Raw genomic sequence first — 17,752 nt, 5'->3', positions numbered from 1 at the left:
CAAATGCCTGCTGTCTCTAGAATACAATGAGTGCAGTTATTCATAAATAAGCTTATTCATAGATTTGATTACCTGATGTGCTCGTTATAGCAGCATGTCTGTATAAATATGTCAGTAAAAGAAATATCTGGCATCCACTTTGAGTTCAGAGGTCACACACAGAAACAAAGCTTGATTTTAAAGGGCTTCTTGCTAAAGGGCACTTGGACATAGTGTTTAGTTTCCAACACAAGGCCTTTCAAACTTTGAGTCATCTGGTTAAAGCACACAGTGTGTCCACTCTGTAAGATCCAGATCGCCTAAACATGGTTGAAACCTTTTAAGATTATGAACGTTAAATAAACTACATCTACCCAGGACCTCGTTCCAGATTTGTCTAGTCAGCTGTGTCTCAAACTGAGACTGTGTTAGTTTGGCCTCGTGACTTCTGTAATGTAATTGGCTGGATGTGTGCCTCAGTCATTATCCAAAATGATCTTAACTTTAGCGATGGAGGCTTTCATCACGAGCACACAGATTTGAAATTGATATCAAAGCTGGACAAACATTTCTTTCACATAGATTCCTGTTGTGATTTTGAATCAGACAGCCAACTTCTATTGTTCACTGCCAATATTACATGAACAACAAGTGGATAAAATACGACAAGAAGCTGTATGTACAGGGTTTCTGCATTAGTTATCTATTGTCAGTAATCCAGGCCTTGTTTTTAATTTGTTTCTCTGATAGGATCAAGTCAGCAGAGTACAACAAGATTTGTCACTCAGTACAATGCAATCAAGACTCTACTAAAACATGGCTCTGTTCAAATGCAAGAAAAGTTACTGCTTAAATCAAACCTTTCTTCTGTAGCTTCTATGCCTCTGGTTGATTTTAAGTCTGAGCTTGAAGGTCAGTTCTTTGGGTTAATTCCACCCTCAGGTCAGACTTTCCTCCAGATAACCTCTCTGACTCCCAATTTTCTCCAGTTTTCTCTTCTCCTGCTTTTATCTTTAGTGCTCTCTTTTCTTATCCTCTGTTCTAAAGAAGCCCTCAGTCCATGTCTTTTCTCTGCCTCCACTTTTCCCACACTTAAGATTAAATAGTCCTAAAGATTTTAATAGCCGTATTTAAACCCTTTCCGTCCTGGAGGTCTGTGTGCTGGAGCCAGGATATATCTGTTTTTATGCAAACTGCTGTCAGTCTTAGAAGGTTGCTGAGCTTGACATGAAGAGGCCACCTGGTATTGTTGTGATTATAATGGATGCAGCATTGTTGTGCTTCATTCCTGTTGCATCATATTTCGTAGAGTTGCAGCTGAGAAGTTTCGAAACAAGTTCAGATGTCACACTGGACTGGTGATGGGGACAAAGAGACTTAGTGTGTTTCAAAATTCATCCATAGTAGCGCAATGTTGATCATTTTGACCTTACACTTTTGGAGCAGTTGCTAACTTACTGAATACTTTGATGTTTTTTCAGGTGGAAATGTCAAAATATTCTAGGGTTTAAGGGGTTAATTAAATATACACCAATGCTGCTACTACAACTGTACAAAAAAACATTCACAGAATTCATTCAACCTCTTTATTTGCTCTATAATTCCTCCTCAATTCCTCCCGTTTCTCAGAAAGTCAATTCCTGATCCAAACATTTAAACAAACTTTACAATGTAACCCAGTTTTTAAGCTTATCTTCTTGACCAAGGTCTTGGAGATGATAGTCACTTGGTCCTTGTGTCATTTCTGACCTTCCCTGAAAATTTCATCCAAATCCATTAGTCTGTTTTTGAATAATGTTGCTAACAGACAAACACACAGACAAACCATCGCCGATCATCAAACAACTCCGCCGCCTTCCTTGGTGGAGTAATGATGATTAACTCAGCTTCTACCCATATTCCTGCCACCACCACATCTGTCTGCTGTGTTTTGGCTTCAACAATCTGTCCTTTGAACTCATTCAGAAGACAGACTTTAACCCATTCCCAGGCCACGCTGGCCCTTTTGCCTGCAGGTAGTCTTCCCTTTGTGTTCGCTGATACGAGAGCTTGAGCTAGAGGTTCAAAGTGTGTGAGAATGTGTGCGTATTTCGCCATTTGTGTCTATACACGTGCACATCCACCATCATCTCTCACATTCCAGACATTCTTAGTCTCCCACCTGCCGTCCTGGACACAAAAAGAGATTCGATCAGAGGGACAGACGCTCGTACAGTCACGGCTGAACCTTAGCTTTGAGCAGGAGCTCAGCTAGAAAGTGCTGCTGCCCCTCAGTGATGTAGTTGTAAATTACAGGTTGGGTCAAGTAAGATCTCTATATTGCAGATTCCTTGTTCTCAAATTAATACACATGTTGGTGCAAATTAACATCAGATAACCTGTGATTTGTTTTCCAATATGCAACTTAGTGGCAATTTGTGCAATTAATTTGGCTAATAATGATTTAAATGAGCTTAAGGAAGTGTGAGAGCTGTATTTCTTTTTAGAAGTCCTTGTTTGGGAGGCATTGTTGTACCTTTATTGGGACAGACAAAAAAAAAACATGCACCCTAACATTCTGTTATTGAGATGCATTGTTAAAACTTGTATTTTGTTTGCAACATCAGCTTTTATCCATCCAAGATTGCTATATTTTTTTCCATTTTATGATTCTGGGAGGTCACAAATATTAGGCAGCTGCTCTGGAGAAGCATTTTAGATTAAAAAATATGCTAGAAATTGCAAACCCGAAATGCTCTGTCACTGAATAGCTTTGGAAATAATCATTTTGTCTTTGCTCTTGATTTAGCACCAGTAACAGAATTCATCCAGTACCTCCCTGAAGCAGTTTGTTTAGTAAATAACTTTTTTCAGCCCGAGGTTCATTTTTGGACTTTATTAGTCATATTATTGATGCTTTTCTGTGGCTCCACTGGCCACCAATGAACTGATAAGAGCTTAATGTGGGTAAGGAGTCACCACTCATGATGACAGTGGGAGTTTTTAGTGTCTGAGCAGCCTTTTTATATGGCCACTCTTTTGGAAATGTGTTGAAAACAGCCTAGAAATATGAAAAGAAAACACATCGTAGGAGGAGCGGAAGAGGATGGAGGGAAGGAGGGGAGGTGCATAAAAAGAAACAGCTTGGCAACACAGGCTTCATTGACTGCTTGGCTGGCGGCTACACTGTGCATGTGTTTGAGCGTCTGAAAATGTGTATGTGTGGTGTGCCATTACCTGAGAACAGGTCCTCTCTGTTGACCTCTACAGCCCGCCCACCTGGATATCTGCCTCAGGGTTGGTCAAAACCGTGTGTCAGTCAAAACTACAGGGATATAGTCAAATATACAGATACACATGCGTATAAACAACAAAAAATAATAACATATTGACTAGAGAAGAGAATTTTGTGCATGTCTGACAGTCAGGCAAAGTTAAAAATGTCTGAAGATAATTGTATTTGGGTCAATATATAATTGCGGGACTTTTTATAACATAGTGGACAGGTATCATAGTTGACATTTTTGCTGTTTTCAGGCCACCTATAACCAAACACCACATGGTATATTGCCAAAAAAGAAATATCTGTCACGATTATCTCAACTTAATAAAAAGAACACAATCAGAACAATATCTGAATAAGCTAATTTTATTATTGTTTAGCTAATTAGAAGGCGGTTGCTATTAAATTCAGATGGTTATTTAGTGATATCCAGTCATTTTTTATTGATAAGTGATTGTTTCCATAATAAATCATTTTGGAATTTGTAAAGACATGATCATAATGAACATAAAAAACATTAGTTTTTCTACTTTTAATAAAAACGTATGCAGGATATATCCCATGGGCTTCAAAAGTCCCTCAATTATATATTCACCCAGTTCTAGTTTTTTTTTTTTTTTGTCAGAAAAATAGAAGAAATGAAGTTGTTTCATTAAAAACAAACACATTGTCAGAATCTGTAGTCCACAGTAAATGAGTTCATGTGATATTCTGGCACAAAAACACTGGTCGGTGAGCCAAAATCTCTTTCGCTCTAATTGGCAAAGTCCTTGTATATTCAAACACATGAAACTACACAAACACACATAGGATTTATAAGCACACAAAGTAGCAGAGCGATCATTTCAATTTCTAGTTTTGCATTGATATTTGAAGTGGAAAAAGATGAATTTCTATCATTTTAACCAACTTTTAACTCGTACTGGACTTTTAACTGTAACTTCTCTGCTTTGTTTCTCTGTAACACTTTAATCCCCAGTATGTTGTACTAAAAATATTACAGCTGATTTGGGGAGTTTTGGAGGCAAGTCAGACGCAATCATCCTGTTGTATCTGGTAGTTGTCGGTTATTGTGATAATAATTTTATTAAGAATTCCCTCCATACCAGCGTGTAATCCTATTTATTTTCCACCAATGAAATACCAAATCCTAACATCTTATTTTTTTTTTAGATTCTCAGTGAATTTTAAAAAGTCATGTGTTTCATCATCTCAGCCAGAAATACAGTCTGTGTACCAAAGATTGTATGGTTTCATCTATTCTTCTTTCTAGTTTTTGTGTTTTCCTTCTTTTTCCCACAAGGTGGCAGTAAAGTGTTGAGAACAAAGTTATGCTACAGTTGATTTTTATGGCCATGTGTCTTTATGTTTCCTCTGTTGTGATTTTGACATTACAAATAAGCTGATATGCTCACACATATATAATATTTGTATTTAAATGGCATTTTTATGCTCAAAAGCACACAAATGTATTATGATTTTTAATGACCTGACCAAACAAGGGCACGTCTTAGTTTTAAAGCGGCTTATTTTGGTAGCAAAAACATCAAAAGAATATTTAAAACTGCATTAGAGTTAATCTGTCTTGACACATAGGGATACATGCCTGCTGATCTCGTGATTCCTGTTGTGTCTCCTCCAGCCACTTAAAATAGTTATTTTGGGGAATAAATTCACAGCATCCCCCATGGGATTGGCTGTGACAGTAAACCAATTAGAGTTTATTGTCAGGGCGGTTGCTAGGTAGAGCGGGAAGTGAGAGAGAGGTGAAGGGTGAGGGGGTAACTCTTCCTGGAATCCAGAGGCCCGAAACGGGGTCACCATGTATAGAAAAAAAAAAGGTCTGAAAATACTCATAAGAATGTGGGAGCATTTTGCCAGCTGCTGCACATGAAAGAGGCCACTTTCTTTTTGTTACATGTTGACACCGTAACACCTGTAGTGAAGTCAGGATGATAATCTTTCACATCCTTTCCACCACATCATTCGTCCCTAAAAAGGTAACAGCTTAAAGACATCTACATTCCAGAAAGCAATTCAAGGGACTTTTCCTATCACTCAATCATTGCATTGCTGCAAGATTTTTAAAAAAGAATGTAATTTACCATTTTAGGGAAGCCTTTTAAATTTTAGACATGTTCTGATGAGTTGTGTTGACATATTAATGTTAGTAATTTCATCAACTTGATATTGGGTTTAGTTTAAACTGACATTTCTGTTCATTGTTTTGAAACTACAGATGGGATTTATGGCTCTTTGAAGGGAGTCAGATCTTGAGGAACCGTTCCTTTTAAAGAGCCGTTCAAAAGACTGGCTCATTGTCATTTATTTTAGAAATCAACCAGGGGTTGTTTTTATCAAGGAAACAATCACTGGTAGCAGTTATAACATACGATATGGATCAAAAGAATTCAAACTTAAACATCCCACCAATATATACTCCATTGAGTTTTGATTCATATTTTTTATGTACATACATGCATATATGATGATATATGGTGGCTTGGTAGTTGTTTGTTGACCCGGACTTGAAAGAGATGCTTTTCTGACAGATATTGCACTGTGCTCTACCTTGTGTGTCGTCCCCAGTAAAGTGCATTCAAATGCTGCTACGTTTCCATTGACTCTGACTCATTTTGTGTGTTTTCTTTCCATCGCTAATATCTCCTCCTCCCTGATAAAACAGTAAATGTGGCCCCGTTCAAGTCTTCAGTCAGTTGGACTTAGGCCACGCTCACACTCCTCCTCCTCTAAGTTAGCTGCATATATAGCTGTTTACATGAATGGATGTGAATGCTGTGGACAGCTCAGACTCAGAGGTGTCATTAGTCTTTCTCATGAAGAAAGCACGGGATATTTGCATATATGAATGGCTCGCAACTGTGAACTGGTTCTTATCATTCACTTAAAAGAGTCATTCAAACGACTGACTTTGAAACCACACAAATACACTGTTACACAATTACAGATATCTGCAGTTATTATTATCAGTTTATTTAAAAAGGGACCATGTACAATATTAAACATAAATGTTTCCATTTGATGTATTGCACCAGAGTTAGCTTTAAGCTAATTTCTGTCTGTAGTCCCTTGGCAGTTACTGTCACTGTGTATGAACATCAAAGTATTCCACTGTTATTTAACATTTTTCACGGTGTATCATTAAAGTGACAACAAAACCAATTAATACTGCTTTAAAGACACAACCTGTTGTTGGTTGTGTGTAATTGCTAACCATCAGTCAGAACATCTCAGCTTAACCGGGTTAGAGAGGGATGGGTGGTTGTTTGGGGGTCAGGGGGCAATGATTATACAGTACATACCTCTGATGTGGTGTATATGTGCTCCTGTTGGCAGAACACTGCAGGTTTCATTGTGATGAAGCGTCAGGGTTGCCCCAGTGCCTCTCTTCCTCAACCCCGTTAACCCATCCCCACCCCATCCCACTCTGCACCCCCTCATCCCTGACTAATCAAGCCTCATCCTTTACCCTCTCTTTAAATCCTAAACCCATCATCTGCTCCATTAGAGACCACCCTGCCCATTTTCTCCCACAACAGTTCATGCATCAGTATGCTCTCAGCAGATGTTCTCTTGGGGTCTATTTTATCAACACTGTACCTGTAACTAACAAAAACAGATAAGGACGTTATCAGAAGGAATCAATGGAAATGAAAGTTAAACGTGGAAGTGCAACACATTAAAAAACAAGAAAAGCATTCAGAGAGCGCAGTACTCTGCCAAGGCTGCTCAGTCTTTGTATCATTTCTGATGGATGAAATCTTCACGTGTTCAGTGTTCACTTGTTGTCATAGTTATAGTGATCTGTAACAAATCCATGAATCCAGACTACAAGCCACATCACTGCCAAAATCTAATCACTTGATCCTTTGTGTCATTTCTGACCTTCCCTGAAAATCTCATCTAAATCCATTTGTCCGTTTTTGAGTAATTTTGCAAAGAGTCAAACAGACGGACATATGTATGTTGATTGTCACATAACTCTGCTGTGTTCCTTGGCAGAGTAACAATCCTCAAAGAGCTAAATATGTGATATGCACTAGTAGTATCCATACAGGATTTGGGTTTTTTTTGTGTTGAACAACAAGCACAACAAAACCATTGTACAGTAGCTTTCCTCTAAGAATCTTGGGGCCATGACTGATCTTTTTATTGTCATCAGCCAATCAGATTTCTAACCAACTTAAGGGTATGATGGAAGAGACGAAGACTGACTCTACACTAAAGTTGTGAGCCACAGAACTAAAACAACTAAAACCTTATGGATGCTGCAGTGTTAGATGATGTTCACCTTTTACAAACTCCTCTCCAATGAAAGTCTTTTTTGTTTTTTGCCTTGTAAATGTGTCCATATAGTGTTTTTATATGCTAAAAGACACATGAGTAAAATAAGCAGTCAAGTAAAAAACTCCTGCAGATTCTTGTTCAGAATCTGTTTCAGGTTGAGATGTGTGGCTGAATTAACATTACAACTTGCCATTGTGTAGAGTTGTAAGTGAGCTGCTGTGCTGGAGCTGCAGCAAGTGAGGAAGAAATAGGTGGACATAGAGGCAGGGACTTTGTAGTGATAGTGGATGGGATTATTTTAATGGTGAAAAAAATTTAAACTAATACTTTGATACAAAGAGATGAGTTCTTAGGTGTTTATTTGATTATTTGTTTGATTGGCCAAAGAGAGATTATTATTATTATTATTATTATTATTATTATTATTATTATTATTATTATTATTATTATTATCATATTAAAACCATTAGTGATGAAGACAGATTTATTTGTTTTAAATATGATCCTTCAGTTTGTAATCCTGATCTACACCCACTGTCTACAGGTATTTTTTACAGATGACATTCTGACTTAAATAATACATTGAAGGATGGGTGAATTCTATGCAACTGCTTCATTTATAGGGCCCAGGTATTATGCATGCTGGTGTGGCTCATTGCAATTTTTGAACAGAATCACTTTCACCATTGTTACTGCACTACCACTTTCCTGCATAAAAAGTCAAAATGTCTGGTGTGGAAAAAGCCCCATCGTTTGTTCCAGCTGAATCCTGGCTTGAAAAGCTGAGATTTATGTAACCCCTAAAAATGCCTTTTTAGAAGTGGCTGAGATTGAGTGATTATGGGCTTAACTAAAATTCAGGCTTTTGATTCAAATGTAGCCAAATATTAACTGACATTCCAGACAAAGGCCAAAAGAAAATGTAAATAAATGCATTTCCATGCCCTGCTGTTGTGCAAAACACCAGGAGTTATAGCATCAAGATAAACCAATGGTGGCATTTGTTTTCCACTTGGATGTAATGGGTTATAATTAAGCTTAACTGCATTATATGAATTATCTAAGAGTAGTATTTAAGTCAAATTGTCGAAAACAATTGGGAAAATGTGATGGGAATATAGCTCTGGGATCTCATGTTTTTGTTGTTCTTACATTTCCATGTAAAAAAAAAAAGACAGATTAAGTGCAAATCCAAATAATAAAAACCACAAATGATTCTTACTCTACCTTTCTTTCTCTGATGTTGTACATTATCTGGGCAGGTAGTGCCGATGCTACCATCATCATCTATCTCCTTACACCTATAAACCCATGTATTTTGGGGGTTCCTGTAATTGGTCCGGGTTCCATTCCAACCCCAAATATATTGATGTTAAAATGGAACAGGATGGAAGACTCATATTTGAGCTAGCTTGCCACCAGAGATTTCCTCATGTAGTGTAGTTTTTAAATGAAGCACATTAAAACTTGCCTAAAAAACACTCGATGCCCCATCTTCAGCAGCACTCCAGCCCTCATCGTGGACCTCACCAAACGTTTAGAGACCCACAATACAACAGAACAGGCATCTCTTTGTCATCGGCAACACGGGGCCCCTGTCTGTGCTCCATGATCACTGAGCTGCAGCAGAGAAGAAGGCCCACACTTTATAAATGCCTCCATTCAACTTTTAGCAAACGGAAAAAAAATCTTAACTTTAGTCAGGTTTTGATTTGATGCAGTACTTGCAATTAAGAAGACTGTTTAAGCATTTCAACCTTAAAGACACCACGCCTGCCCTTGATTTTTCAACAGAACATTAATCTGCGCCCAAGCATTCACTAAAAAGCTTTAAAACTTTGTAATGAAGGCTTATTACAACCTGTGTAGACTTTCTTAAAGGTGTTTAAAACATGTCATTACTAACCATAGCCTGTATTTAAAGATGGAGGGGAGGTGGAGCATTAGTGGAGCTGAGAGAGGCCATGCAAACATCTCTGGGTCATGAACTCTCCTACAGCACCCATCTGTCACCCAAAGTAGCAATGCCCTTAATTACACTCAAGTTTTGGCCTTTATAAAATTGAAATGGGTCAAGTATAAAACAAATCACCCCATGTATGTGTTTCATGAGCATTGAAAATAGCCACAGAGACCAAGACAGTTTTTTGTACCAAACTGATCATATATGTATTTCTGCTGTGAAGTTACACATTACAACATGGAGGTCTGTGGAGACTGACTCCGTTCTGTGGCCAAGCTCAAGTGGCCATGTGAGGAACTGCAGGTTTCGCTACTTGCTTGTTAGTGATACACAAGTTTAGACTTATTGACAATAATTATATTCACTGAGATTGAGTGTGCAATCCAGACTTTAGTGCTTGGCTACTGTTATATGGCTGAGAAAGATGGGCCAACTCTTCCTTGGTGCAACGCATTTCTTTTGCAGGAACTGCAAAAAGATGCAAAATTAACGTTACCACAGGAGCTTGATGCAGTTACATTGCTCAGATCATGGTACTGACTAGGCTTCTTCTACTGCGTAGAGTATTGAACCTTACCTCAAAACACACTGTAACCCTTATAATAGTGGAAAATATATACCGAAACAGTAGTTAATCTTGTAGTTTTCAACCTTAGACAAAATTAAATGCATAACTTAAACACATAGTGCCAGACTACATATATGAATTTAAAATCAAAGATATTAGTTCCTCAGTGTGTTTCTTAAAGACCCTCTCCTGTCACTGATTAACAATCAAAAATCTTACCTAGTAAAATTACATTTTAAAGGTCTTTTCTGTGGAAATAACCCTTTTCCTGACTTAAAATGAGTTCGATACAACGCTATACAGTTGACTCCTTTACAATGTGTGGATCCATGTCCCTTCTTCTATTCCCACCCTATTTGCTGCAACTCAAGCACACCAGCTCACCTACAATTCTACACAAGCGCTGTTAAAACTACTATATACTACACAGTGGCAAGCTGTGATATTGGAGTAATTTAACCATGCATGTTAGAACTGGAAACTGATTCTGAAGAAGAAAAAAGATGCATAAAGCCCCAACCAGGATTGGTGGCTTAGGTTTGTTTCATTTGAAACCCTGGAAGCCCGAATCCGTGTTTTTGAAACTGTCATTGTTAGGCTGCAGTTTCAGTGCAAAAATGATCAGACATGATACTGGTTGCTTATTTCACTCATGATATGACTTCCATCATAACAAAAAACACCATAAAGACATATTAACATTTTTTACCAAAGGGGGTCTTTCAGCTACTTCCTTCTTGACCTTTCTGCTAAAGTGAGAGAGAGAGAGGAAAGAAGAAAGAGGATGGAGGAGTGGTCAGCTCACAAACTCTCTAATCTTCCTGTCTGAGAAAAACTGGGAGAGAAAATCAAGTCAGCTGTGTTGTAGAGTGCCCCCTCCAGAGCAGAGGGAGTCAATAATTACACAGGGAGCGAGGGTGGGTGGGTGGGTGGGGGGTGGAGACGTCAGGGAGTTACAAACAGAGCAGGAGACAGGCACTGCTGTAGAAAGGGAGAGGTCATAACAACGAGGACAGGAAGAAGAAAAAGGGAAGAAACTAAGAGATGCGCTGAGAGGCCAGCAATATTTTTTGTGCCACTGGATCTCCTGGACTACTTTTCCACCCTGCCGGACTCTTTCTGTGCAAGTAAACCTCTCATAGCTGGACACCAAGCACCTGCCTCGCCTATTTGTTTGCACCTGTGCAAACCTCTGCAGTTAAACCGAACGGAGTGCATCAGTGCACACAGACAGATGATGGGAGCCCTTCACCTCTCTCTTGCGCTCTGCTTTATCCTCTCACCTCCCGTACGATGCCAGTGGTGGAGTTTGCTGTGGGCGAACCCTAGAACCACCTCTTCTCCTCCCTCCACTGCTACTTCTGTCACCTCCATCACATCCTCAGGCCCTACTGACTCCCTGCAGACAGGGACAGAGTGGATGGGAGAGGACAGGGTGACGGAGGAAGCTGTGGAGGGCACAGAAGGGTCTGTGCTGGCTCCTACTACACCAGGCTCAGGAGTGTCAGTCCCTGGTTACAGTACTGTAGAACCTGACATCATACCTCCAGAGGACAATACAGGTGGAGGCAGCAAAAGCAGGTCCCAGTACAAACCACTGAAACACTGGAAGAGTGGTGAGTGTCCAGAGATTAAAAGGCATTCTTTCCCAATGTCTCTCTTTGGTAGATTTCAGCTCAGTGTTGGCTACAATTGCTTCATATATTTAGCATTTGACTTTAGGTTAGTTATATTTCTATAATGTTTGGACCAGAAGTTCAAAATCTTTTGGCTTGTGACCCTTTAACTAACTAACTTGTGACCAATTAACTAAATAATGTGATGCTATTTGATGCACACTATGCAATATTTTGCAATAAATAAAGCAAGAAAGGTCAGAATTTTTTTTAGGATGCACATATGCATAATTTGTGTATCAGAAATCATTATCAACTCCAAGGTTGGGAACTGACTGTATTAGACCATTCTGTAACAATAAGGTTGCACAATCTCTCTTAAATGTGCTTAAAGTTGCATTGATTTATTTGTTTTTTCCACTTGATAGAGCTAATGTGCAAGTTGTTAGCTGTAATTTAGAAGTAGGCAGGTGGTGTAAGCTGCAGTGCATTTCTAAGCTGTTTTGTTGATGGAAAAGTTGCGAAAGGACCCAAGTTAGTCATGGTGGAGGAATCAAAACAAAAGGCAAAAGTGCTAGAATCAACCTCTGTGGATTTGTCTATAAGGGACCGCTTTCACATTTGTCATTTTATTGATTATTGATATAAAAAAAATGACTAGTGCAGCTTTAATTAGGACACTCAACCTTGGTGTGTTGTTTAATGACTGCAGAGAAAACAATGCTTTAGCCCAGCATAAATGTAAAGGAATTGCACCTGTTAATACTTAGTTTTATACATGTACAACATTTACTAACTAATGATTTGTACAATATGCCATAGTGATGCTGAAGAAGGTTCAGCAGACAGTCTATAAATCACTTGCTGCATTTTGAATTTTCTGTTCCCTTGTCTCAGGGCATCTCATCAGGCAGCACAGAATCCCTTAATATTATTGCTGCGTGTTGGTATGTGACACAGTTCTACCTACCCTGGCGTACCCTGTAGACTCTAAGAAAGTTAGAGAAAGTGTGAGCCAAGCAGCGGGAAGCTTTTGTGTAGCATGCGAGGGTCAAGGTGGGTTTAAAAGGTTATACGTGGCAACGCTGAGGGAGGCAGTAATATTGGTTTTATAAGTCTGCACAAGCTGATCAAGCATCCATGTGGCCACTGTGGCGGGGATTAGGTTTAGGAGGAGGGGGAAAAAATATGGGGTTCAAATAATTGGGGCTGCAAAATAAAGAGAAAAAAATGACTTCAGAAACTGATAAAGTATTGTTTGGTTGACCTGAATCCTAACTAGGACCTGTGTAAGTCCCTGTCATTGGCTTAGTTAGTGAATGAATGACAACTCAGTGATTGGAATAAGGAATTTTAAATCAATGGAATAATTAATAAACTGAGGTCAGGAATCTAGGCAACTTATTTTTTTTTTAAAATCTCATTTTGCTTTGTGCACTATTTAATCTAAATCAAATCATTAGAATAGGATTTGTCCACAGTCACTGCTAAAAGTATTATTACACATTTGTGTATATGCAAGTGTATGTGTGGTGAAAAGTAACTGAGAATCTGAGTAAAAGTATCATAAATTACATTACAGAATGATATTTAAATGAAGATTTTATGAACAAATTATGCTTAGTACATTACCATTGAACTTGAATTTGAAGTACATTTTTATTGTTGTACTTTCATTTTTGCATTTAGAATTTTTAACATTTGATGATAACATTCTTTAGCTAAAGCTGCATTCATTGATTGGACACTTGCAGGTATTGATAGAGGATAAAAATGCAACGTTGCTGTAGCTGTAATTTTAGCTTTAGCTCCTTATGAAATTCACAATTTGGTAGATTAACATACTTTATTTATATTAAATTCTATTGTTTTTTTAAGGTAATTGTCAACAAACAGCTGCTGGAAGAATGAGCACATTTCATCCATGGTCCTATTGAGGCTTATGCATGTTTATAAAAAAAAAAAAAAAGACATCTAATTCAGGCATTATAACCGTTTATTTATTACACTGTTTATCCATTCATCCTGAAAGCTTTCTCAATTTCTACTGCCTTGTAGGGAAGCAGAGCTTGGAACAGCATTGATGAGAGTTTCTGGGATGAAAAGGTTCAGAAAATAAGCTAAAATTAGCTTGAAGTTGCTTTGTAGAGCTGATACCTTTAGTTTTGCAATATTTATCCGTGACTTCATCATCATGATTGAACCTGTTGACATTACACATAACCATGCATACTCAAACACACTTCTTAAAAAACTGTTTGATAACAAGATAAAACACGATTTGCATGCTGTAAGTGAGTCTGTTTTTGACAGTGGACTGACTCCCTCAAACTGTGAGAGACTGCTTGCTGCCCTTTTCTCACAAACCTGTACAACTGACTCCCCCTTTTTTTCAATCCCCTTGTTTTTTGGCTAGCCTGGACCTTGAGAACCCTTCACAGCAATGTGACCATTGGTTTTTCTGTATCTTGAAATGGCTGCCATCCAAGTTCTGACTGGTAATCACCACCAGGTCTCTGCTGCCAAGTCAGTCTCTGACCAGATTCCAACAGTAACATTGACCTTTATTTTAAAATCTTTGTCTCACAGTGCAGGAATGAAGTTCAAGTTATGTACTGGCCACAGGTCAACATGCTGGTTCTTACTTTAATTCTCTCTGGGGAGAGTTTGTCTGTTTCTTGCAGTCATTACAGAGTGCTAATGAGTGCACATCTGGACTGGAGGTGTGAGGGCTTTGGTGTGTTTGTGTGTGTGTCTGTATTTTGTTTGCCCACCTGACCACCTGTGTTTGCAACAATAACTGTGCAGAGGTCCACTTGTAGTGATGTGAGTGGTGCACTAACAACACACACACACACACACACACACACACACACACACACACACACACACACACACACACACACACACACACACACACACACACACACACACACACACACACACACACACACACACACACACACACACACACACACACACTAAACCCTCTAATCAGGTATGTTTCCAGTTGGTCGGGCTGATGAATTAGAGACCCCCAGATGCTGGTCTGTCTGGTCCGGTCTGGGCTTTGTGTGTGTTCATGTGGGTGACATGTCTGTTTGATGTGTGCCTAAATGTATGCAAATCTTTTTTGTGTCTGTGCATGGCAGAGATATAGGTAGCAGAGGTGAGCGTGGCTGGAATGCTGAGGTGAGAGTTTGTCGCTACAGGAGACAGGCTCCATGGTGGTGGGGAATCAAGGGAATGTGAAGCCATGTCTTCACATGACACTAAATACTCTAATTGCCGGCCATTGTGTGTGCTTTTCTGTTTCGGAGGATTATGTCCGTATGAGATTGAGCAGTGAGGCGTGGGCAGAGTCTACATCAAATCAAGTTAAATTAAAGCCGTGTCAGGGTGATTTGTAAGCACATCTCCTCCTTACTCTAATGTGGTGAATGAACCAGCAGCACACAGGTAGTAGACAGATGAGGGAGGATGGGGGTTTAGACATGATTAACACACATTATGTGTAATCTCCAGCTAATTCAGCTACACAATTACAGTAGCTAAATATTTAAATTATCCCACCATTGAGGAAAACAATTTAGATATTGGATAAACAGTGGAATTAAAAGATTATAGTTTCTTCTACCCATTGAATTTCTGGAGCTGTGCAGATCATTTGCCATAAATATCATATGCTGTAATGAACTCCAAATGCATCTCTAAATGGAAATGTAAAAATGCATCATTGCCACAGAAAGGAGTATATATTTCTGTTTCTGTTTTTACATTATCCCCATCTCTCTATTTCAGAGCGAGGCTCAGGAAGTCATCTCGACCTGACAGAGTTAATTGGCGTACCCCTGCCTCCTTCAGTCTCCTTCACTCCTGGCTATGAGGGTTTTCCAGCCTACAACTTCGGGCCTGAAGCCAACATCGGCCGACTCACCAAAACCTTTGTGCCAGGGTCATTCTACCGCGACTTTGCTATCATTGCCACGGTAATACTACAGCGTTGAACCCTGCAACCTTTTAAACCTCTTTCATGCTATCATTAAAGTTTTTAAAGGCTTAGTTGTGATTATGTCAAAGTTAAAATTGTATTTTGAGTTATATGAACTTGAATATAAAGCCTCAATGTGTTGCCACCTTTAGGAACTTGATGATCAATCAAGTCAACATTATCAGTTCATGTTTTTCTGGTTATTTTATATGTACCTTGACACTCGTACAAGCTTTAATCCTTACTGGTTAAAGCAAACATAGAAGAAATGTGTCATTTCATTTATACTGAGACTTCTGTGGGTCTTGCTATTCTATATATGTATCTTTTGCTGTGACCACTGATCACATTATAGGAGGAAGATGCCAAAGCCACAAGTTTTAGTTGCATCTGATGTCTTTTATCTTTCCATTCTTCCAGGTGCGTCCAGCTAACCAGAGAGGTGGTGTGCTCTTCGCCATCACAGATGCCCGTCAGAAGGTGGTGGAGCTGGGTTTGGCCCTCACTCCAGTTCGTGGAGGACTCCAGAGCATCTTATTGTACTACACTGACAAAGAGCAGGCCTCCCACAGCCACAAAGCTGCAGCCTTTAGTGTGCCAGATATGACTGACCAGTGGGCACGATTTACAGTAAGCCTCACATATATTACTCAGCAAATTCAAGGACAAGTATTTGTTGATGCTAGCCTTTGATTGGATATACTTATGCTAAATGCTCAGCAACAACATGAAAAATCTGCAGTTGTACAATAGTGATTTGGTATCATACCAAATCTCAGCAATCAGAGGGGCACTGATATCAGAAAAGCAATGCTATTAATTGCCTAATTGCTTACTGATAAACTGAAAATGGTGAAGTTATGCCCAGTTGTTATCAACAGAGGCAATTGTGTTTGTGTCCTAAAATCCTTTCAACATCTAAAAACATAACAGTGCAATAACCTGCAATAACGCTCCATGTAAGTCCTGTTTTCTCAGCAGATCTTAAACTTACATGGAACCAAAAAGTGCGCATTTTGCACCTTTTCAGCACACTGTGAGCAACTAGGCTGTCATGATGGAACACCCCACTGTTGTGCTGAATTTTCTGCTTCAGATGCCTCAGGATGTTGCAGTAGAACTCAGTGCTGATGGTCTGAACCAGGGGGACCAATTCATAGTGCACAGTATTGTAAATGTTGAACAAGCATCCCCTTATTCAATCTTGGAGACTTTCACTAAAGACAGCAGTTTAGTCTCTGGATCATAGCTGTAGACCCAACTCTTCTCATTAGTGATTGTCCTTGACATGAAGCTTGGGTTTCTTATACCTGTTGATTTAGATCCTTGCACACTTCGACATAGTGTAGCTTCTGCAGATCCAAAGTGAAATTACAAACACGCACTTGCAAGTGGTGACAAAAACTCGTGTAACACAATGGTCCCAAGGTTGATTATGCAATGTCACTTGGAATCCTGATGCAATCAAGCTTGCACCTGTTGCATTTTGGTTGCATCTTGTATAGTTCTTCTTTCCTGACTTGACATTAGAATCGTCTCACAAAAAAACACACATTTGAATAGTTCTATTCATAGTACAAGCTCTTGGTTTCTACCAAAATAGTAAAGTCACATTTGTTGACATGAGACATTCAGTTTGTTTAATGTTGTGTATAAAAATAGAAATATAGCATGATCCCTCCTGACTGTAGGTAATATGTGTGAAAAGTCTGGTGTGTATCTTTTTGGGTGACTTCTTTCTTCAATATATGCATTCAAAAAATGACAACCGCAAAGTAGAAGTGGAGTTTTTGTAGATTAATTTACAAACAGCCCTCTTCTACTCTTCAAGGTCAGCTGTTCAAAGTACTTCTGCAATCAAGATATGCTCCAGTCAGACCATGGAGTCTGCTACTATCCAGTGGTTAATAACACCAGGCTCTGTAGTGTGACTGGAGCATATATTGATGACAGAAGTGCCTTGAGCAGCTGACTTTGAAGAGCAGAAATGTTCCTTTTGTCAGTCACTCTGCACAAAGACACCAGATTAAACTGTTGTGCTTTAAAGGCAATTTCAGAACAATAC

At 39.0% G+C, this 17,752-nt stretch overlaps 1 protein-coding gene across 7 annotated transcripts in view; it reads left to right on the top strand.

Moving 5' to 3' along the window:
- The window catches only part of col15a1b (collagen, type XV, alpha 1b), a 60,453-nt gene that overhangs the window by 11,995 nt on the left and 30,706 nt on the right, over positions 1-17,752 (top strand). For 3 of the 7 annotated variants that reach the window (XM_035944164.2, XM_035944165.2, XM_055014549.1), the window contains exons 1-3: positions 11,071-11,696; positions 15,498-15,685; positions 16,108-16,317. In XM_035944164.2, the coding sequence (XP_035800057.2) occupies positions 11,315-11,696; positions 15,498-15,685; positions 16,108-16,317 (780 nt within the window). In that variant the 5' untranslated portion in view covers positions 11,071-11,314. Of the gene's footprint in view, positions 1-11,069; positions 11,697-15,497; positions 15,686-16,107; positions 16,318-17,752 lie in introns of those variants that run through there. The other 4 variants (XM_035944163.2, XM_055014548.1, XM_023261628.3 and 1 more) reach the window with 3 other exon arrangements.

The sequence above is a fragment of the Amphiprion ocellaris genome, chromosome 10, assembly GCF_022539595.1.
Source record: "Amphiprion ocellaris isolate individual 3 ecotype Okinawa chromosome 10, ASM2253959v1, whole genome shotgun sequence".
Taxonomy (NCBI): domain Eukaryota; kingdom Metazoa; phylum Chordata; class Actinopteri; family Pomacentridae; genus Amphiprion; species Amphiprion ocellaris.
This window is presented reverse-complemented; position numbering and strand designations above follow the sequence as displayed.